This window comes from Sylvia atricapilla, chromosome 24 (genome assembly GCF_009819655.1).
Source record: "Sylvia atricapilla isolate bSylAtr1 chromosome 24, bSylAtr1.pri, whole genome shotgun sequence".
Classification (NCBI taxonomy): Eukaryota; Metazoa; Chordata; class Aves; order Passeriformes; family Sylviidae; genus Sylvia; species Sylvia atricapilla.
Genome location: NC_089163.1, coordinates 4,412,594 through 4,435,331, shown reverse-complemented (window position 1 = coordinate 4,435,331; position 22,738 = coordinate 4,412,594). Strand labels below are relative to the sequence as shown.

The following is a 22,738-nucleotide window of genomic DNA, read 5'->3' as shown; positions in this document are numbered from 1 at the left end:
TCAGTCGAGTCCCCCTGCTCCAAGCAGGACTGCATTCTGAGTCAGGACAGGCTGCCCAGGGCTTTGTTCAGGCAGATTTGGAAAACTTGAGGGAATGGGATTTGCTTGGAACCTTGTTTTAGTGCTGTACTGCTCTTCTTTCCTAATTTCTCCCTTTCCCTTGATTCCTGGCTGGCACAGGCACGCACCTACTATATCTGGAGACCTGTGCAGAGATTCCAGATCTCTCTCCCAAGGGTTAATACCATATTGTAGCCACATTTGCATGTATTGGAGGATTCTCTCTCACTCTTGGCCTGGGAGCTCAAGGTCTAAAATACAAGTGCCAGTGTTGCCCAAACACTCAGTTCCTAAAAACTGTGCCCCAGTTCTATCCCTTGTCGCCCTAATTTTTCAGCCTTCCAATAGTTTGTATTTTCTACTAGAGCTTTCTCATGCTTGTAACAAAACCAAAAGTTGATATTTTGTAAATAATACATTCCTTCCAGAGGGAAGGACAAATTGATGAACTTCTATGTTGACCACTGGGGTCAGAGAGGTATTAACCTTATCTCTCAATCCCTAATCAAATTCCAAAGATTATATAAGTCAAGATCCCAAAAATAAAGTTCCTTCTATCTCACCTCACAACCTGACAGGTGAATGTAGGTTTTTTTGTGTGCATCTAGGAACAATCCCTTAATTTCCTCATAAGCTCAGACAACTCCCAGGGTCATCCTCAACGCAGACATTCTGCCACCCACACTGCAGCTGCCCATGTGCACAGACTGACCCCGTCCTGCCACGAGCCATTCCTCCCTCTCTGCTGCTCACGGGGTGGTACCACACAGCTCTTCATTGAGCCTCCCCTCCAGCCTGGCTTCAGGAGACAGCTTCTGCCTGTGAGATCCTGGATGGCTTCCACCAGATGACATGTATTCGAGGAACAAGCAGTCACACCTGTGACATTCAGGGTGACACACATGCCTGAGCTCAGGGCTGGATTTTGTTTTAGTTTTAGGGCTCCGTTTCTTCATTCTTTTAAGCCCTGTGTATTGCTGGGTTTGGATTTGCCTCAAAAGTTTGGAGTGAAGAGTCCCACCTGCTCCTCTTCTTCATGCTGACTTCTTGGAACCTCATAGTTTTTGCACTGCTGTGTCCTCAAGCCTGAGAAGACCCTGAGTTTCCTCCATGAGGGGTAAGCTTTGCTCTGTTTCTCTACAGCACACTTCTGCCAGTGGTTTGTTCCTTCTCAAAATAGCCAGAGTAAGAATACAGTTTGTTCTTGTGACATCGTGGTTTTGCCCATGAATCTTCTGAACTTCCAGAGGGGCGAGGAAGAAAGGGGATTTTACAATTTACCTCACCCTGAAAGTCCAAAACACAATTTCTAAGAAATATTCAAATACCTTTCATATTCTTGGCTACAACAGAACTGTCTCAGATGTGGTTTTCTCCTCTAGAAAACTGGAGATGCTTCTGGTCAAATACTGACCACTTGTAAAAATAAAACTACGGCTATGCCTGATATCATCCTGTGCAGTTCTCAAAGCAAGTCACAGCACCTGCCTCAAATACAAACTGGCTGCTAAAGATCCCCATCACACAAACACTGGCACCTGCAGCAGAGCCCAGGGAAAGCTCTGCACATCAGCTCCAGTCTTGTCTCACAGGTAAATCCCTCCCTGTGTCCCAGCACTACTCCTGGAGTGTGTGGCAAGAGGCAGGTCCCAAGGAAAGCATGACTCCACCACCTCCAGCTTCATCACACTCTTAAAAAACAACTTATTTCAAATTTAAAAAACCATATCTGCCTGATGCAGTAGGCTGGTGTGACTTACACAGCACTGCCATGGCACTGGGTAGGAATGAGAAAACCAGAGGCAGGCAAAGGTCATAGATGGAACATACCCAGGAACATCCTCCTTCAGCTGCCAATACTCACATCCAGCAGCAGCCTGAGGCTGAAAATATTCCTTTCTCCTTTTCTTGACCTCTGCCATCAATGGAGGTGCCATGTGTGAGGAAATTCTCCATGCCCAGATGCACCTCATACACTGTGCTTACATACACTGCATCAAAAAGGCAGCCTGCTCCTTCCCTTCCCTCCCCTTCCCTTCCTTCCCCTGAGTTTGCCCTGCAATGCCAAAGATTCAGGGAACAAATAGGTTTGTCCAGGGCAAACAGTGTGAGAAATAGGTAACAATTCACCTCTTTATTATTAACAATGCACCAAATGGAATCTGGAGCCACGACAGGGCAGATTTGGCCCTTTGCAAAACACGGTCTCCCCAGGCAGGAATAAGTGCTCAGTGAAGTGTCTGTGACACAGGGAAGGGCTGAGACACATCTCTGACACCTCACAGAATGTGCCCCATGATGCCCCAGACTGGGGATAAGGAGGGATGCCCTCCTGCTGCACTTTCCCCACCATCTGCACAGAGAAGCACTGCTGGAGGGGCAGTGGAAGCTCATCTTGCCACCACTCATCTGAGTGTCCCCATCTACCATCCAGAGCAGCAGCTCAGGCCTCAGGGTATGGAGACACAGGCAAGGCTCTGGCTCATGTTCACTGACGTGCTGTTTCATCTCTCAGGTGTCTGGGTCACGGGGAAGGACATCACAGGCAGAAGGAGCAGTGCAAGGGAATCCAAATCACTCCCCCAGGCCAGGCAGGCAGGCTGGGGCCCCTTGAGGATCCCACTGTGGAGTATTCCCAGGGAGTATTCCCACTCTGCTGGACCCAAGCCCCACGTGTCTGTACATGAATAGGGATTAGGGAAAGCAGCTCTTTGCCAAATCCAAGTGATATTCCAGAGACAAAGGACTAAGCCCATAGTAAAAGCTTTGCAACTGACTGCTTTTGCAAGCATCTGATCCCAGCCCAATTCCCAGATCAGCCTTTGCCCTGAAAAGAGGGAAAACAGAGATCTGCACCTCAAGCCTTTGATAACATGCTGTTGTTTAGAAAGCCAGTGGTTACACTGTGGTCCATCTCAGCAGTATTTACATGCGGAGGGGCTCTTCTGGGGCACGTCGTTGTTCAGCACGTTACAACACTCCCGATTTTCAGATGCTGGTTACATTCTGCCGTTAGGTTGCTTCATAATTGCTACATCAAGGTATGGACCAAGTCCTGCTTTTCCTGTTTCAACTGTAAATACAAAATTCAGTTGATTGCAAGGCACCGTAGTGAGCTGAGGAAAGTTTTGACAAGTCAGCCAAGTCCCGTGTCAGTTGTGTGTGTGCAGCTCAGAGGCAGTGGGACCTTTCCATGTGCAGGGGCTGTGCTGTATCCTGCAGCCTCCGGATGGATTATTATTTCCTTTCCAGATTTGCCAAAAATATCCTTGACTTCGCATTTCCAGGGAATTCTGCAAGTTCAGCCTGCTACAAACATTCATGACCTGCTCATGACCACTGAAATACCAGGGGGGTGAAGAGGCCTCAATGCAAAAGTTTTCTGATCTCCCACACTGCTGGCTCTGATCCACGGTCCGTTCTTGCTGCTTCAGCTGCAAAAAGAAAGCAGATTTCCCCATGGAAATCTGGCTCTCCCTGCATGGCTCAAGAGCTGTGTGTCAGCCCCATCATCTCTCCATCCCTCTGCACACCTCTGCCTTTCTTCAGCAGCACAAAAAACACTCCAGAAGGGTTTTATTTAATAATTTAATTGGACAGAGGGTTTTATTTAATTCTTTAATTCTCATCCAAACCCCTGCGCTGGGGTTTTTGCCAGGCACACTGGCCTTCTGTGCCAGAGCCACAACCAAACTCCACCACATCCCTACAGGTGGGAGAATACAGGTAACACCGTGGTGCAGTGAGCAGTGCCAAGAGCAAACCTGGCTTGTCAAGAAGGTACAGCTAGGTAAAGAAAGGAACAGTAGTTTTAATAAGTAATCCTAGCTGTACCTTCCTCTGAGTTTCTGGCAGGGTTCAAAAGAGGATCCCAGTGTCCCTAAAGGAAGAGGAGCTGAGCACTGCCCACAGAGCCACTGGCCTGCTGGGGCAAAAACAGGGAGTTTACACAAACTGGGTAAAATCCAAAGGAAGGCATCTCATGGAGATGAGATTTGAAGGTGCCTATTTCTCTCTTTTCACAGCTGTTGGGATCAATGGATTAAAACCAGAAGACTGATGAGGAGGATTGTAAATGTTCCATTGACCTTGCAGCTGGGAATAACCCATGATAAAGCAGTGTAAGCAGCAGAGCACCGTTCCTCAAGCATGGACCAAGTTTGTGTACCTCTGCCTGGGTGTTGCTTTGGGGATCCCTGGGACAGCTTGGTAATGGGAATAAATTTGCTCTTTGTGCTTGAGCCATGGGTTTGTGGCTGCCCTGACTGCCCGCCTGTGCTGACTCACACAACAGAGAAGCCAAGTTAGCCAAGGCTCCAAGGCTGTGTTTTAGACATCTTGGAGCAGCCAAATCTCACTTTTAGTGTGTGGATACAGTGAACAATGCACTGTTCAGCTTCTTGGAAAGACAGAGCTACAAGTGCTCCTGATTTCTGTCCATGCACCACGGGGATCTGTCCCTTTGGACAAGCCCAGCTGTGTCACATGTTGAAGGCACCACTGCCACAAATGGCAAATTTCTCCTACAAAACCTTCGTAAGAATCCAGGTTGTGAACAGCACCAACTGCACAGCCAAGGGATTTAGGGCTGAATTAGGTACTCACTGGAGTTTGACATTTCCAAAGAGTTACTACAAGCTGTCGGTACTGGAGCGTGCCTCCAGCAGATGGGCAGCAAGACCTGCTCTATTCACTCCTGTCTGAAGGATCTCTGGGTGAGCTCAAGGCAGCAAAAAAAGAGCTGCAAGAGTCCCTGGCCCCCTTCAAGGGAAGGCTCAGCACCGCAGGCTGTTTATAAATAGCCAGTTTCAGGAAAAGGCCCTTTCCGTTCTGGTGTCAGTACGCTGTAAAGAACAAACAGCTCTCAGGGCTGAAAAAAGCCCTCCTTATCTTCCCCTTGCAAAACGTGCCCCCAAGTGCTCAGCAAGCTCCAGCATTTAGGGCACAGCTGGGGTCTCCTCAGCCATGGGGGAGGCAGGCTGGACACCCTGAGTCACATCCTCCACTGAAATGTTTGTGGCGGTTTTGACGTGGCCACCAGGCAAAAGGCAGGCTCCTTAACACAGGATGTGCAATCAGGGCCCTCATTTCTGGACTGCTGACCTGGGATATGCTCAAGAAGGGTTGAGCATACTGGAATAGTGCCCAGAGTGTGAGGGCACAGCCTCTCATTAAAGAACTTTACCACACTTCCACAAATCACCTGAGCTGGACTACTGGTTTAAATAGATGCTATCCCAGAGGAAAAACAGGTGAATACTCTGCCGGTGTAAGGCTGGCAACAACAGATCTAGGAGCAGTGGGAGGGAGCCTGCAGCTTCTGCTCTGAGCACTGAGCAGCTCAGCCCAGCAGAGCCCCATGGGAACTTCTCTATGGACTCGTCTAACTCAAAATAGCTCTCAGACCTCTTTAGTGAAGATACAGTTCCTGGAATCTTGGCACTTTCTGGAAAGCACGCCATAATTTTTCCTTTTGTCTTCATCCCTGGGAACCCAGGACTACTCTGATGCCCAGTGCAAAGGGGTTGGAAAGGACAGGAGAGGATTGCCATTGGTAGGGGTGGAGCGGAAGAAAAGCCCTGTGTATAGCTGTGTCCATTGCCACGGCAGCATCTTGAAGTCAGCTCTTTGGAGTACCCAGTGTAGAGCAGAAAAGAGTGTGAACAAGGTGTGATCACCCTGTCCTCCCCATCCCAGCATGGCTGTCCCCAAATGAGGAGGGACGCTCGGGTGCTGCGGAGTGATTGCTTTGGGGACCATCGGCGGTGACCTCGCCGTGGTACGGGCACCACTGATCAGCCGTGATGTGGGCAGGAAGGGTCCCGGCACTCGGGGCCACCCGAGGCCACCAGAGGCCACCAGAGGCCACCCAGGACCCCTCGGGGCCACCCGGGAACTCCCGCGGGGCGCTGCTGCCCTCTCGCGGCACTGGGAGAGAACCAGCCCACGGCTCGGCCCCAGCGCTGCGGGGAGCGAGAAACGGGGTGTGGGATGTGAGGGGCAGGGTGCCAGGAGCAGGGATGTGAGCGCCGGGTGCAGAGTGCTAAGTGCTGGGTGCAGGGTGCCAGGTGCATGATGCAAGGTTCCAGGTGCTGGGTGCAGAGTGCAGGGTGTCAGGTGCAGGATGCAAGGTGCCAGGTGCTGGGTACAGAGCACTGGGTGTCAGGTGCAGGATGCAAGGTGCCAGGTGCTGGGTGCAGAGCACTGGGTGTCAGGTGCAGGGTGCCAGGTGCTGAGTACAGAGCACTGGGTGTCAGGTGCAGGATGCAAGGTGCCAGGTGCTGAGTACAGAGCACTGGGTGTCAGGTGCGGGGTGCCAGGTGCCGGGCACTGAGCACTGGGTGTCAGGTGCAGGATGCAGGGTGCCAGGTGCTGGGTGCAGAGTGCAGGGTGCAGGGTGTGAGGTGCTGGATGCAGGGTGCCAGGTGCAGGATGCAGGGTGCCAGGTGCTGGGCGCAGAGTGCTGGGTGTCAGGTGCCAGCTGCTGGGTGCTGGGGGCTGCTTGGGGAGTTCAGGGGGGAGTGCCAATGATGAGTGATGAGTGCTGAGGGTCCTGGAGTTCACAACACTGGGGTCCCTTCTCAGAAGCAGGTGCTGGCCCCATCCTTGCCACGGCCATGCTGTTTGCTCCAGAGACACAGGGATGTGTGAGCTGTGTGTAATGGCGGTGATACCTTCCCACTGTGCACCCTCAGAACACAGAGCGACGAGCCAGAGCCCTGGGAATACTTGCTGAAGCAGAGCAGCTTCAGCTTACAGCAGCACCGTGGGGATTCCCTCAACAACTACTGCTGTCACTTTAACTCCTCCTGCCCCATGAGCTCCCCGTGTCCCATCTCTTCACTCCCATTTATGCCACAGGTTGCTGTGTAACTCCCAGAGTGTGTCTGGGTGGGCAGACAGTTTCCTTTTGGAGTCTCACCACCCTCGAAGGGAAGAATTCCTTCCCTGTATCCCATCTAACCCTGCCCTCTGGCAGTGGGAAGCCATTTCCCTTTGTCCTGTCCCTCCATCCCCTGTCCAAAGTCCCTCTCCAGCTTTCCTTCAGCGCCTTCAGGCACCAATAAGGTCACCCTAGAGCCATCTCTTATTCTGTTAAACAAGTTTCATCCACAGCCCTGCTCCTCACTTATCATTTTGACCTGTTGTGAATGCTTCTGAAATTAGAAATTTTTTTGTTGCATCAAGCATTTCTCAAAGAAATATTTACACCCTTACTTTATGCACACATACACTGACTTCTTACGTTCTTACAGGGCATGACCCCAGATTTTTTTATTCAAAGATTGGATGTACTTTCCTCAAAATACTACAACTCCTGCAGCAGGGAGCAGAAAGGGATCTTCTCTAAAATTCCTTTACCCTCGATTTTGCAAGCATTTGCATTATTGCTGGTGGGATTGCTCGGTGCTGGAAGCAGGGTTTCCCCTCACCCCAGGCCAGGCTGTCCCTGCAGTCCTGTCCTCACCCCAGCAGGGTCCTTTGTCCTGCAGAAGAGCCCAGCAGGGCCAGGGCAGTGACCCGGCCTTGGTGAGGCCACACCGCCAGTACTCCACCCAGTTCTGGGCTCCTCACTTCCAAAAGGATGTTTAGGTGCTGGAGTGTGTCCAGAGAAGGGCAGCAAGGCTTGTGAAGGCTCTAGAAAAACACGTTTTATGAAGAACTGGGTTTGTTAAGTGCTGAGGAGGCTCAGGGGGATCACATCGCTCTCTACAACTCCCCAAGAAGAGGTTGTAGCGCGGCGGGTGCTGGTCTCTTCTGCTGTGCCTGCAGTGAGAGGACAGGAGGAAATGGCCTTTAGCCGAGACAGCGGAGATTCAGGTAAGACATAAAAAAATATTCTGTCAAGCAATTGGAAGAGGCTGCCAAGAGAAGTGGCGGAGTCACCACCCCTGAAGGTGTGTTGAAGAGACAACGGGATCTGGCGCTGGGTGACGTTTTAGTGGTTGAGGGGTTACAATGGCAGCGCTGGGCGGACGGTGGGGCTGGATGATGCTCCAGGTCTACTCCCACCCTTGACCACTCCGCTGTTCCTCACTGCGGCCCTCTCTCCCCTCACTCCGGCCCTCTGTCCCCTCACTCTGCTCCCTCTCCCCTCACTCCTCCCTCTCTCCCCTCACACCGGCCACGCCCGCCCCTGCCCGCACTCTGGCCCCGCCCTGCCCGCGCTCTGGCCCCGCCCTCCCCCGCTCTAACCCCGCCCCTCCCCGCTCTGGCCCCGCCCTCCCCCGCTCTAACCCCGCCCCGCCCGCGCTCTGGCCCCGCCCCTCCGCGCTCTGGCCCCTCCTCTCCCCGCTCTGGCCCCGCCCTCCCCGCTCTAACCCCGCCCTCCCGCCCTGGCCCCGCCCCCAGACGCAGGCGCGGCGGCCGCGCAGGCGCGGGCGGGGCGGGCGCTGTCAGCGGGCCCGGCGCTCGCTCCCTCGGGCCCGGCCATGTCGTACGGGCCGCTGGACCCGCGCGGCCCCGGGGCGCCGCCGCCGCCCCGGGACTTCGGCGGCATCATCCAGACATGCAGCGGCAACGTGCAGCGCATCGCGCAGTACAGTGAGTGCGCGGCCCCGCCGGGGAGGGACGGGGCGGCCCTGCCCGGCAGCGCCCCGCGGCCGGTAACGCGGGGGTGCGGCGGGAGCCGGGGTGGGCACAGCGTCCCCGGAGCGGGGCCGGGCCGGGCACACGGCAGGCGCCGGGCGCGGTGATGCCCAGCCCGGCTGCAGGGCGGGGTGAACGCTGTGGGTGTTGTGGGTGAGTGTCCCTGTGAACGAGGCTCCCTTTTCCCCGCGGCACTGCCGCCGCGGCCCGTCCGGCCCCGCGCTGCCGCCCCCTGCCCTCGGTGAGGGGCAGCGGGAGCCCCAGGAGTCACCGCGCTCGGGAGCAGCTGCTGTGCCAGGGGTCTCCAGTAAAGGACTGGGATTGTCCGCCCGGGGAGGCGGTGGAGTCACCATCTCTGTGTGCCACTTGGTGCCATGCTTTAGTTGAGGTGTTAGGGCACGGGTTGGACTCGATGATCTTGAAGGTTTCTTCCAGCCTAATAATTCTGTGATTCTGTAATAGGGGATGAGAAGGTGCGGCTTTCCTCCTCGCTGTGCTGGCAGTGTCCTGCTCCCGGGCAGGATGTCCCTAAGGACACGGTGTCGCTCTTCCTTGGTCGAGTGGTTGTCATTAGAGAAAGTTATCGGAATTGGATGATAATCGTAGAAATGTCAGTATTGATCGCTGAGATGCTGCTCAGTAAAGCAGTCGCATCCAGGAGACCTTTTTAATCTTTTAATTGATTTAATCTAATCAATCCTTCCTAAGGATACAGCCTTTGCTAAAAAAGACATTAAATGTTCAAGTGCCCGTGCAAGTTTTTAAGGGCAAGATCAGTTGAACATGTTGATTCCTCAGAAAGTTGGTGACTTCTCTGATGCTACAAATCCTGAAAATGCTTTGCTCAGTCATGTTCGTTTCTCCTTGCTGTAGGCATTGCTGAATTGCTTCAAAGCTTGCCAGATAACATGGCTTGTTGAGCTTTTTTCCCCTTTTTATTTTTTCCTTTATGCTCCTTCTTCCTGCCTTCCTTCCACGGGATTTCTTTGAGCCTCCTGTTCTAAGCAGCTCAGCTTCTCTCTCTCATAGGACAGGCTTCTGCTGTCTCATGACCTGCAGCCTTCCTATCTCCTATCTCAAGTTAAACAAACAGCCCTACAGTTTTATTGAGGTGGGTGGGAACACACAGAACATCTGACTTAATGTTACAGTAGTTAACTTTATGGCACACTATATAAAAGGTTTCCCTTCAAGCCTAAGAGAAAAGGGTTTGTTGAAGCCTTAAGGCTGTCCTCATTTCTTTTTCCCCTGTAAGGAAAAGAGTAGGCAAACACTATGCACAGCTGAGTATTGTTCACTTCTTTGAGGAGTCTCTGGAGTGAGCATTTCACACAAAATGTACAGAAAACCTGTGGCCTGAGCTGGCAGAACTGTTGTTTGCTCAGGTAATGAAGCAGACTCGCAGCTAGAGGAGAGATTAAAATGTTTCAAGAAATCTTAGCTGTCAGGTAGTGAGTATGTGGAAGGCTCTACAGCCTGAAATTAAAAGGGTTTGGAGATGGAAAGCTGTTGACTTAGGGGCTCTGTGTGTTGGTGCATATCCACTATCCAAAGAATAAAGAGCTCCAGCCTTTTCTTTTCATTTCCCAGACACTTTATTCTCATTTTGTGTAGACTCTGTGTGTTGCTGTTGGCTGAGATAAACTAAGCAAAGTGAACTGCTGAACCTGGCCCTGGGCAGGACAGACATTGCCTGGCCTGGAAATGGGACTGTGCAAGAATCTCCCCTTGCAGAGAGAAATAAATCACAGAATGTCTGGACATTATGGCACAAATGCTGTTTGCCAAGTCCTCAGCATCCACACACAGAGTGCAGTCCTTGTGCCGTTTGTCAGCAGCTTGACTGAATTTTTCTGACCTTCCTGTGTCTGACAGAGCTATGAAATATGTGCAGCCTTGCTGGAAGCCAAGCTCAGTGTATGAGGAGTTGCCAACCAACTCCTCACTGTATAACCTAGTAGAAGTCTGAAGTTCTAGGTGAGAATACATTTGGTGGATGTAAAAGCTAATTACTGGCTAATTACTGATTAACTCATACTGCAGCTTTAGCTGAGCTGCCCTTGTTATTGTCCCCTATTGGACATCCCTTTAAAAGAAGTGGCCATTGTAGGGATCTGATGCTTCTCCAGCAACACACTGAATCAACTGCAGAGGCTCCAGGCTGAAGGTAGAAGTTACACAGAAGAGTGTCTCTGAATTGGAAAAAAACTCTTGTTAAACTCATGGGATGATTCAGTTCAATTCAGTTGCCTGTGGAACTGTATTAAGGTGATCCTCCTTGGTCTTGCCTCTCACTGCATGATGTGATAGCACAGATTTCATGATTGGTTTGGGACAATCAATTTTTGTGCTGCTGTGGTCAGTGCTGAGCCCAGCACTTCAGTAATGATGAAAACTGTGCTGATGCAGAATTACGTGGATCAGCTTCTTCATCTGTCAGAAAAGAATTCTAAGGTCAAGGGAGTGGGGAGAGAAAATGTACTTGCTTTTCAGATAGGTTGATGGTTTGGTGTGATTCATTGTGTGGTTTCATGATCATGAGTGCCTACATAAAGAAAACAGTGGGAAAACATTGGAAATTAGGGAGAAGGAAGTCTAAAATATCTCTCTGCACTTCAACGATTTCAAATTGACAAAGGAAAACTGTGAGGTGCTGTCTGTTGTTCTTAAAAGATTATTTGTGCCAGTGTTGTGAAAGGTTTGGACTATCATGAGTAGAAAAATTCAGGGCTGGAGCTGGGGGGCTTTGAAACTAATAGGAACACTTGGCATTTTCCTTCTGGTTTGGTTTTTTGTTGTTGTTGTTGTTGTTGGTTTTGTTCATTTGTTTTTTTCTTTTAACGGAGCACTAATAATTTAAGTAACTTAAAAATAATGTGTAAGTGGCAACACAGCATAGTGAAGTTTTTCTGCAGCAGTGATAGCCTAAAATACTGAAATAGCAAGGCTGGTAGAAACAGCTCTGTTAGTTGGTCTAGAAAGGTTGAGGAAGAGGAGTGCACAAGTTCTTAGCTCCACTGACTTCTCTTTAGGGTGTCTGTGCCTCACTATCACTTTTATGTCTGAAAGTTAGTTTGTTAGGCTGGATAATGTATAGGTGGGGATGTTTAAAATGCGCTTTGCATTTCACAGAATCCCAGAACTGTTGGGTTTGGAAGGGTCCTCTGGAGTTCATCTGGCCCAGCCCCTGCTGGGGGAAGTTTAGACGGAATTTCCTTTGTTTCAATTTGTGGGTGTTGTCCTGTGTCCTGTCCTGGACACCAGTGAGAAGAGTGTGGCCTCACCCTCTTGGCATCCACCCATAAGATCCTTGTATATAGTAAAACAAAGAATGTAAGCCTTGCCTTACTGGGTTAAATCAGATATTGAAATAAATTTAGTTTTTCGCTTTCTTTGTGGGAAAGCTAAAAGAATACATTCAAGAAGGAATAAAATTTGTTTGAACTTGTCTTACTAATTCATCTTGTTATTTCTTTATCTTCAGCTGCTCAAATAAAGAATTTGATGAGCCAGCTGGGAACCAAGCAGGATTCCAGCAAGCTTCAGGAAAATTTGTGAGTATTAAATGAGCAAACATTGGTGTAGATGTTCTTTCATTTCTGTCTGTGTTCTTAATGATAGTGGGTTACTTGATTGGGGTGATGCTTTATTAGATAAATTTAATACAGTCCTCCAAACCCAGAATGCCTAAGTGGTTTACTGGACAAATTAAGGTGTTTCTGCAGGACTCTGGAGAAGCCATTCAAAACTGCTGGGTAGGAACAGTTCTTTCTATACTGTTCTTCCATAAGTTTTTTCTGTAGTTTCTTTTAAAAGTAACAGTACCTCAGCCATACATTAGCATTAATTGTCCTCTGAGGAGCAGTCATACTAGCTTCACTCATGGTTCAGCAGAAATGAATGCCATACCAGGTATTTGGTGTTCACATGACACCAGTAAGGAAAAACAGTCAGGGAGCCCCTTAACTGGGGAAAAAGTAGCTTGTAGTACAGTAGAAATTTAGTAGAAAATCAGTAGAAATTTAGTAGTACAGTACATTTAGTCAGTAGAAAGATTAACAATCATAAATGTCATATGTAATTTCAGAAGGACAATATGCCAGTGGGGAACAATGTGGAAGACATTTAAACAGGGGTAGTTCAGACTGACCCCTGCAGAGACTGTACAGGGGCTCTCTGTGTCTGTGCATCTTTTACAAACTCCTGGGGAACATAAACAGCTCGTTATGGAACGAATGATTTCTGAGGTCATCCAAGAAAACTTGGAAGTATATTCTTCCACTCTCTTCATGTCACAGTACCTTCATGTGACATGAATGATTCATGTGACAGAATCTCTGAATGCACAGTTATCCTGGGTTTTATAACTGCAATTTTTGGATAGGTCCATGACTTGTGGTGGAAGATACACGTACCACATTCGAAGGATGAGCTCAGGGTCCAACTGGGAGAAACAGGGATTTGTTTCCTTGAGCTGCTCAGTTGACTCAATCTCTGTTTAATCAGTAGATTAAAGAATTAATCACTGGTGACCACACAAATGCCTTCCCATTTAACGTCACTGCATAATCTCTCCAGTTTGGGGTGAGAGTGGCTGCACCCCACAAATTGTCAGCTGCCATACAAACTTACCAAAATTGCATGTGTGGTTTGTTTAGTTTACATACACACCTTATTCAATTATGGAGCCTGAATGCTTTGATTTGTGTGTCCATTGGGCCAAGTAAGTGACTTTCACTTAAGCATCTTATACCCACTGAATGCAAAAGAAATTGCTTCTGGTTTTAGTATTTGTTCTTCCTGGTTTACAGTATAGGTTTTGTATAATAGTATTAGATTCCTCACAGCAATAGCTTCATATTGCAATGTTGATGGAAAACATAAAGGCTCAAGGGAAAGCCTTGTAATTCCTGAAGTAGAAGCTGGATTGTTCTTTCTGACCACTGTTTTTCACAAAAAGGAAGAACTTAATATCACAATCCCTGTACTTTTATCAAATGTACATTTAACCAATGGAATTAGTGGTTGTCAATGAAGAGATAGTTGCTAATTGATACCATAAGGAATTCACCCTAAAAGAGGGATTAGGTTCACTGAATAAAGTTTCTCTGTCATGCCATTGGAGAAAAAGTTATTTTTTAAGCTACTGAATTATATTAGTTAGCAGGGAGCAAAGAAATTATTTTAGGTTTTTTTTTAATGTAGTCCAGAGTCACGTTGACGCTAAAAAAATAAAGTACATCTCTGATCCTATAGGTTGAAAAAAACCTACTGTAAAGCTGTGTGATTTCAGAACTCTTATTTAGTCATTATTCTGTAGGCTAAAATGCTCAGTGGCTGCTTTTTTAGGTAGATCTTGTGTGACAGCTTTTGAACTTCTGTTTCAGACAACAGCTGCAGCACTCTGCAAACCGCCTTGCCAAAGAGACCAATGAATACCTAAAGGAGTTGGGGTCTCTGCCACTTCCCCTGTCTGCTTCTGAACAGGTAGGCAGGCAGAACTTTCTGGACATATTTCTACATCATTCATTTCATGAAACTAGGCTAGACCACAAAATCACAAAGGCTGAACTGGCACAGCTGAAGGGACAGTGGTGCAGTAGACAAATTCATTAAGCTGGCTGCATCCTGACTGCTTACATGACACTGGAAAGTCATGTTTCCCAGGAGCAAATAGGTATAAAACCTTCCCCCGTGAGAATAAGAGGCCCTAAATGTTTGGGGAGAACTCAGTATGCAGTTCTGGTTTTCTGAGTAAATTTCTGGAAAATAATCTTGTTTACAAAGTGCACAGTGGTGCAAGGTAGTGTTTTAGGATAAGAATTCAAAGCAAACTGCCTACATGTGAGCATGCCAGAAAGCTTTCCATTGCAGTGTGATTGATTAGTGGTGGAGGGGGGGTGAAGCTGACTCATTTTGATTATATTTTAATAAAGCAAGATATGATGAGGCAAAGATGATGATTTTCTCTTACCATATAGTAGTTCCTGCTCTCTGTGGGAAAGGGAAGGGGCAGTTCTCTGTCAATTCACCACTGGCTGCTTTTGGGATGCTGTTGTGGGATGATCTGGGGATGTGGGTCAGCAGATGTTGGCTTGGTCTAATTCTGTATTTAAGATTTATATGCCAGCTAGAAGCATGGCTGTGCTTTGCTGATTGGTTCAGCAAATATTTTTCAGTTAATCTTCCGTGGTGAACAAAATCCTGTCATGTGCATCTCACTGAATGCAGCCCAGGGAAAATTGAGTCAAAATCTGCAGAAGCTGGAATCAGCATGCTGAGGATCTGCTCTGGCAGAGGGGTTGTTGCTTCCAGAGGGTTCAGATGGAAGCTTCAGTGTATTATGAGGCTGCTGTCGTGGCTTATTATAGAAAAAAATATAATTTAAAATATTTATTTCCTTGAAATTATTGTTGAATTGGTAGAAGCTGATTGCAGGATTACAGTCCTGGAAATCCCACAATTTGAGCCAGCTGTTACAAATCTCTTTATCAGAAAGCATAAGAATTGACCTAATGTTGTCCTTTGGGACAAGCTTTTCCACAATTTCTTCTTTCCCATCACTGTCACAACACTCAAAGGACATGTCCTGTGGAGGCAAAATAAATTGACATTGTAAAATGAAGATGAAAAGGATTAGTGTAATTAATGTATTTGAAGAAAAGATAAAGTGAAATTATTATCAGGATGTTATCTGATCTAACAACAGCAGGCTTGTAGTGTGGCATGGCTGGGAGAGACAGCTTTAGAGACTGGGACAGTGGGTGTTTCCATTGGTTCTGGAAGTGTGGGCTTCCTGTATTTGTGAGAAGGTTTAAGTACTTGGAGGTTGGCTAAGTGAAGGAATGGAGGGAAAAGGCATTGTAGGTAACTGAAAGGTAAAATGTGGTTAAATGTGGTTGGAATTGAAATTAGAATGTGATTAGAATAAAAGTAATGGTGTTTAAAACTCGATTGAAATTGGAGAGCCTTGTTGCACAAACTGTCCTGCAGTTGTTTAGGCATGGAGCATTGGTTTAAGGAATTAAAACGTGGAGGTCTTTTTGTTCCATCCAGTGCCCCAGACCACTGGCATCTAAAGATCACTGAATACCAGCATTCCTTCTTGTTGTTGTTATGATGGTATTAAAAGAGTCTGGCAGTCACTTTATAATGAATGGGAATGTCTAAACTCTTGTTTGTGTTTCGATTCTTCAGCGCCAACAGAGGCTTCAGAAAGAACGATTAATGAATGACTTCTCCACGGCCTTAAATAATTTCCAGGCAGTACAGAGGCGAGTGTCAGAGAAGGAAAAGGAAACTGTAGCAAGGGCAAGAGCTGGCTCCCGTATTTCTGTAAGTATTTATGGGAATTTTGGAGTGATGCAGTGAACTATGAGTCTTCTGAGAGATCTTGTACTTGCCTCCCAACCTCATACCTGTTTACTGACACCTTACTGAGGGAAGTGAGGCCTTGGTGCAGTAGTTTTCCATCCCTGGTGTTGGAAGTAATCTCTCATTTCAGTGTGCTTCAGTGTCAGTGTAGAGGAGGGAAGGAATCCTGCTAGTTGTAAATGTTGCAGATGAGATGGGGAGTCAAAGCATAGTGAATAGCAAAGTATTGCAAGCTGCTCTTCATGTCAGCCCTTTGCTATAAAATTTAAGACTTCAGATGGAAGCTTACCACTCCTTAATACATCTCAAATCTCACACTGTGTTGCTTTATATTCTTACAATTTCTGTCCTGCTAATATCTCCAATGTGTGTTCACTGTTATGTTTTGACAAACCCTGTGGCTACTAAGAATTCATAATAAAATGGCCAGTGAAAGCATTTCTCTCCTCTTGCCTCAGGGCTTTCTGCAAGCTCTGCATTCCTAATTTCTGTAAGGGAATACATTTATCCATTGAATTATGCTCTAAATTTTTGCTTCATGCTGGGAAGGGAGGTTACAAACATCGACAGCCAATCCAAGAACATGAACTGGCTGCTTTTGATCATTCAGTTGCCTCTAATTTGCAGAGACAATCTGAACCTAAAAATTAAATCTAAAGGTGAAGCCGAAACTAATCTTGTATAACCTGAGTTAAATCTGAAAGCTGCAGTGACAGTGGCATTCTCCAAGAGCTCTCTGGACTGCATGTGCCTTGGTCTTCAAGCTGCTGCTGGTGATTTTGTGCATGGTCCTGGTAGTGTGTGAGAGTAGTGACTCATTTATCTCTTCCAGGCTGATGAGCGGTTCAGAGAAGAACAGCTTGTTTCATTTGATAGGTAATAACTTCTTGTACTCTTGAGGTTTTCACTACATATAACTAAAGTTTTTTTATGGTGTGATATATTACTGTTAACTTGGGCCAGGCTCTGCTGGCTGAATGCAAAGCAAAAAGAGTTGAAAAGCAATTACTACAGCACAGGTAATGCACTATGTAAAAAACTGCATATGACAGTATTTTATCCTCCTTAAAAGTATAGATTGTGTGATTACTATCCTGAGGGGAACAGTAGTGCACTTAGGATGTGGCAGCTGGAGCTCCAGGATTTCTGGCCTGTAAACACAAGATTACCAGACAGGATTTCACTCACTGTGACTTTCCATAGAAAGCTGCATATTTATATCAGGGGTTTGAATGTTCTTTAGCAGCCCAGTTGGAGCTACAGAAGAATAGCAGATGAGGCTGCCTAAAATTCAGAAGTCCTGGACATTGTGCACTGGCAAACTAATCCTGGAATGTGCACAAGACAGCATTACTGTCACCTGTCAGACAGTTGTACTGCTTCTGCAGTAACAGTGTGCCTGTGTGCTAGATGGCTTTTTAAAATACTACATCAACTCTGCAGTGTGGTAAAGAGAGCCTGAGCCCCTCCAGAAATATCTGTGATTTATGTGTCAGCTGGGCTGAAATCTGTTGGCCCTGTCTGTATAAATCCTTTTGCTTTGTGAATCAAGAGACCTTGCTTACCTGTCTCATCCTCCCCCTGCAAACTGCCCTTCATCTGCTCAGCTGCTTGTGTGTGTGTCCCTTGGTTAGCCCTGGGCTTTCACTCTGAGCCAGGGGTGAAACCTCAGGTGTTCAGTCATGCAGGTGCTGGGATGGGTTTGAAGGCCTTGCACACTGAAGCAGTGGGACCCAGAGATAAGAGATGATGGCACACAGCAGCTCTTCCACATTCAGAGCTGTTCTTGTGTGCACTGTGTCAGAAACTTCTGCTTTTGAGAGCTGCAAACCCTATGGTCATCTCAGAGCTGAATTACTGCAAGGGTCAGCTATGTCTAACCTATTCACGTGGTTTATTTTTATTTCTTGAGGCACTTTTAGGACTATAAAACTTACTATTTAGTGTTGTACCAAACACTGGACTGGTACAATATTTTCTGGCACACTTCTCTATTGAAAAGGTGGAGATGTTTCCCTTGAAGAACATTCTTAGCTGAACACAGAAGTGGCCTTGTATTATAGATGCTGGCTCCATTCTAATTGATGTAACTTCTGCAGCAATTGTGAGGAACCAGCTCATCAGGAGAGAGGTAGACTGGAATGCAGAGTTACTTGAGTTTTAATATCTCTTTTGGTGTGTAATTTAATGAAAAGTTCCTACTGGACTAATGAACTGAAATACTAAAACACTTTAGTCTTATCTCCAAATGCCAGATAGTCAAGAATCTTTGAATCCAGATGCTTTTCAGGTGTTCTGTTCCATTAATGTGCTTGCAGACTGCTCTCTATCAGAGCTCTCACTCTGATTTCTCCCATTTGGAGGGATGGTAAGAAGCAAGGAAGGTACAAGTATTTTTTTAGAAAAAACAGAACTGAAATAGGCAGGTTTGTTCTATAATGCTGTAGATAACTCTTACATTCTAGAACAGTGTGCTGTGCATGTAACTGCTTTCCAGTGTCTTTACCTTGCCTGATCTATCCCTTTTTTCAGTTGTCCCAATTTGTGACTGTTGTCACAAATGGGTCCTGTCCTTGTACACAGTGACAGGGCCAAGAACCTGGGGTTTGTTCTGTAGGAAACTCTCCAACTTTATCTCCTTTTGCCATAAAATGCAGCATGGAAGTATCTATAGTCACAGAGACCCTGACTTTCCCTCTCTTTCCAGTGGTGAAGATTGGAATCAGATGCAGTCTCAGGAAGAAGATGTGGCAATAACTGAGCAGGACCTTGAACTCATTAAAGAAAGAGAAACTGCAATCAGGCAATTAGAGGTGACCAGTTGATCCTGCACAGTTAATAGTACTGGGAGATAAATCAAAGGGTGCAGTGTTAATTAATGGGATGGGCTGAGGAGAGTTGATGGTGGAGTAATAGAATTCCTCATAGGGAGGATTGATGCCAAGATAATCTCCCTGCTCCTGTTGAAGGAGGTGTATTTTCCCTCAGTGTTGACTGGTGATCCTTCAGATATGGCAAGAATAACTCATTTTACAGTGTTCATTCTGTGCTAATTGCTGTGTGTGATAAAACAAATGCTCAGTAGCTGGAGTATTGTAGGCTTCTGTGTTAATCCCAAGTTGTACAGGTGGTAACATCAAGTCACATCAGTCAGTGGATGCTGGTTTCTAGTTTTACCCTTTGAGTGATGGTCAGAAGAGGTACTGAGAGTGAGGATTAGAAAATATTGTACCCAGTGTTTGTTGTAACTTGTTGAACTGTTGTCTTCAGGCAGACATTTTGGATGTCAATCAGATATTTAAGGATTTAGCCATGATGATTCATGACCAAGGAGATATGATTGGTAAGTGCATTTGGGTAATAAGATTTTTCTTGGTTGAGTTACATGTTTTCCCTACATGGACTAAATTTTTCAGTATTTTGCATTAAAAGTATTTCTGGCTATAATATTTAAACACTGAAGCTCTGAAATATTTTGCAATGAGTTCTCCTGTTCTTTCCATAGATAGCATTGAGGCAAATGTGGAAAGTGCAGAAGTCCATGTGGAAAGAGCCAGTGAGCAGTTACAGAGAGCTGCCTATTATCAGGTAAATTCTGTGTGCTTGTTTGTCATTGTATGGTTGAGCAGTAATAAAACAGGCAGAGCAAGACACTGAGGACTGCAACACACCAGACTAGTTATTAAAACCAGCTCATGCAAGCTGGCATTCATTCAAAATTGGCTGCAAGGAATATATAAAGCACTTGAGTCAAAAACATGGTATTGAAATTCCCCTTCTACTTTAGAGTAGGTAGAATCTGGCCCTTCACACTCTGCAGAGTTGAAGTGTTTACCTGTCTTTGTTGTTAGGACTTAACAGAAGAAAAAAGAACAAATTCTGATATTGTATCCAACTTGTAAACACACCAGCCAAGAGGCTGACATGCAAAAGTCTGTGCCCAGCCTCGGGTAACTTCTGGTGGCCAGGATTTACAACACTCCTGTCCAGCTGCTGAGTTTCTATCCCACAGTCTGTGCTCCCTGTCCCATCAGATCTCTTGCAGTGGCTCTCACTGCTGTTTGGTAGCCAGTGTTTTCTGTAGGTTCCTTTCATCAGCCTTGTCCCTGTAGGTCCAGCTTCTGTGAAGGAGTAAGAGTTCTGCTTTAGTCAGTCCCATTGCTGCTGGGGCTACAGGTTTCCACACAAGATAAATACTGGACTCTTCCAAGCTGTTAAGTGAGAGGTGCTGGAAGGCAATAAAACTCCAGTGCTGTTGAATGCAAGGGTGGGAATGTTGCTTTTACCATCTGGTAGCATGTATTAGTATTCTCTCTTTCTATGGCTTCCTTGTCAAAGTTCTGAGGTGTTTATGAATCTGACTTGGGGAGCTTTTGGACATGTTTTGCATGTGTTTTTTTCTGGAGGGAGAAAGAAGTGGTTATAGATAACTACCCTCAAATCCTTAGATGCCAAGTTAAAAATAATTGGTATAGTCCACGTATATGGATGGACTGTAGCTGTAAAATCCAAGTCCAGTAGCTGTACATGAAATCATTTAAATTGTAGAAATGCAATACCAAGCCCAAGTGACCAACGGGAGATTGTATCAGAGAACTGCTTAGGAGTTTGATTAGGATTACCTGAAAAATCTAAATAGCTAGAAAGGTTTGGCCTTCTCTGAAGCTTGTGTTTTCCTTAAGAGAAGCAAAACCTGTCACATTTTGACTTGACCACATCTCTTAGACCACTGCACTCCTAAAACTAAAAACATTCATGTGTAGAATCAAGGAGTTTAAGGACCATGTAAAAGTGTTGAGACCACACTGGTTACTTCTCTCAAATAATCATGGGTATCAAGTGCTCTTGCTCACACAAGTTAGTAACATGAATGGCAGCTTTGCTTTTCCTTCAAGTGTTCCTGGTGTCAGTGGCTTTTTTTGTTTTCTTCTCTTATTAGAAGAAATCCCGTAAGAAGATCTGTATCCTGATTCTTGGCCTTGCTGTGGCCTGTATAATCATAGTACTCATTATCTGGAAGGCGACATGAAATCTTCCCGTGGAGCCCAATCTCACTGCTGGGATTTTTTTCTGTCAGAGCAAACAGGCTGACTGGTCTCGGAGTTGAATTGACCACCCTGAGAGAGCACAAGTTGGAACTACTTCTATTAATAGATATTAGCGACTAATGTGCAAATAACTAGTATTTGGAATTAGTGAACCATGGAGACAGTATTTATCAGTTTATATACAAACTATATTGTTTTATGTAACTAAAATCTTGTGGTTTTGCTTTCTGTACTGTGTTTTTCCCTGTCCCAGCTGTACGCTGAAGTGTGATCAATAATTGGAGGTGTCTTGTTTTTGACAAGTCACACAACTTCAACCTGATGTGTAGGTAACTTTGTTAGACTGGAATGAGAATTGTATTCAAAGACAGCCCACCACCAAGTCACATTATGTAAATCCAGCAGTTTCTAAAGTTTCCAGTATCTGCCCCATGGTTTTATTGTCTCCAAGTGGCTGTGGTTCTAGATTCTCTTGAAGAAAAGGATGTCACAGATTTGAGAGGCAAGGAGAGATGTGTGGATGATAATTTGAACCCTCTACATGCTGGTCAGTTTAGCCTTGAGACTCATAACTGTGTTGTTTAATTTTTGGGGGTGTGGTTGGGGTTGGTTTTTTTTTTTTTTTTTTCACAAAATGCATCACTTGAGGACAGAATGTTCTTTTGACTTAGAATCTAACAGTGCAACCTTCTTAGACAAACTAGCTGGTTGCTTGCTAATGGACAAATAAATCTCTTCCAATGCTGACTCAAGCACTAATTATAAAAAGTTTAGCTGCTCACTCACAATTGTTTGTAGAAGCTTCCAGGGGGAAAAAAACACTTAAAAATGAGGAAGTGGGCACCTAAGTTTACAAGCTAGCTAGCAGGATTAGTGAAGAGTGGTAGCAGAAATCTCAGTTCTGAAGAAGTGCTCTTGAAGCTCACTTGTAGTGTTTAAGTAAATATTACGTGTGGCTTGTGAACATTTGGTATTTTCAGTTATTTTTGAAACAAAGTGCAGAAACTGGCTTGAGTGAAGTGCTAGGATTTTCAGACTGAGGATGTGTGTGCAAATAAAAAAAAAGATTGCTGGTTCCAGCTCACAGAGTTGGGCAGAACAAGCAGCCATTCCCCACTTCAATGTAGCTCTGAATTGACATGCACTGAGGGAACAGTAATCTGTCCAATGCCCAGTGGGGGTGGTAAATGCAGCATACTGACCCATTTTGTATTTAATCTTTATTCCATGTCTCGTCTATAATAAAGTAAACGTGAAAGCTGGGAAGGGAGTGTTCTCCCAATTGCACAGTGGTTTGCACTATTGCGCCATCATTCCATCTAATAATCATCAATAAACATTTTTAAAAGCCTCTGTCAGAGCTCATTTCTCTTGGAGTTTAGACTGTGGCACAGGTGTGTTTGTAGCTTCCCCCTTTAAGCAGAGTAGAGGACTTGATGTCCACACAGGAGTGTTTCCTGCAGCTTCAGTTCTGTGGTCCCTGATTTTTCAGAATGAAACTACCTGAAAACACAGAATTCATTTCACGAGGGCATACACCATACTTCTGTGCAGAGTCTTGTACAATAGCTGATCCCAGAAAAATGAACCTCATACCTCAGAGAGCATTGGGTCAGCTCTGGCTATTTGCCTTTTGCTACAACTTGGAGCCACTGGTGAGCCTGTAT

General features: G+C 46.1%; 1 protein-coding gene across 1 annotated transcript; it reads left to right on the top strand.

Annotated features, from left to right (window-relative positions):
• The first annotated feature begins 8,435 nt into the window (after positions 1 to 8,435).
• On the top strand, positions 8,436 to 22,424 carry STX12 (syntaxin 12). The gene is made up of 9 exons (XM_066335308.1): positions 8,436 to 8,604; positions 12,134 to 12,203; positions 14,037 to 14,136; positions 15,847 to 15,984; positions 16,856 to 16,899; positions 18,731 to 18,836; positions 19,294 to 19,366; positions 19,529 to 19,611; positions 20,963 to 22,424. The coding sequence occupies exons 1-9, from the start codon at positions 8,493 to 8,495 to the stop codon at positions 21,050 to 21,052; spliced, it is 816 nt and encodes a 271-aa protein (XP_066191405.1). The 5' UTR covers positions 8,436 to 8,492; the 3' UTR covers positions 21,053 to 22,424.
• The last annotated feature ends 314 nt before the right edge of the window (positions 22,425 to 22,738 follow it).

Coding starts and splice junctions, on each gene's coding strand:
- STX12 (XM_066335308.1), top strand. CDS start 8,493: ATGTCGTACGGGCCGCTGGACCCGCGCGGCCCCGGGGCGCCGCCGCCG. Junction 14,137..15,846: donor CCCTGTCTGCTTCTGAACAG/GTAGGCAGGCAG, acceptor TCGATTCTTCAG/CGCCAACAGAGGCTTCAGAA. Junction 15,985..16,855: donor GAGCTGGCTCCCGTATTTCT/GTAAGTATTTAT, acceptor TATCTCTTCCAG/GCTGATGAGCGGTTCAGAGA.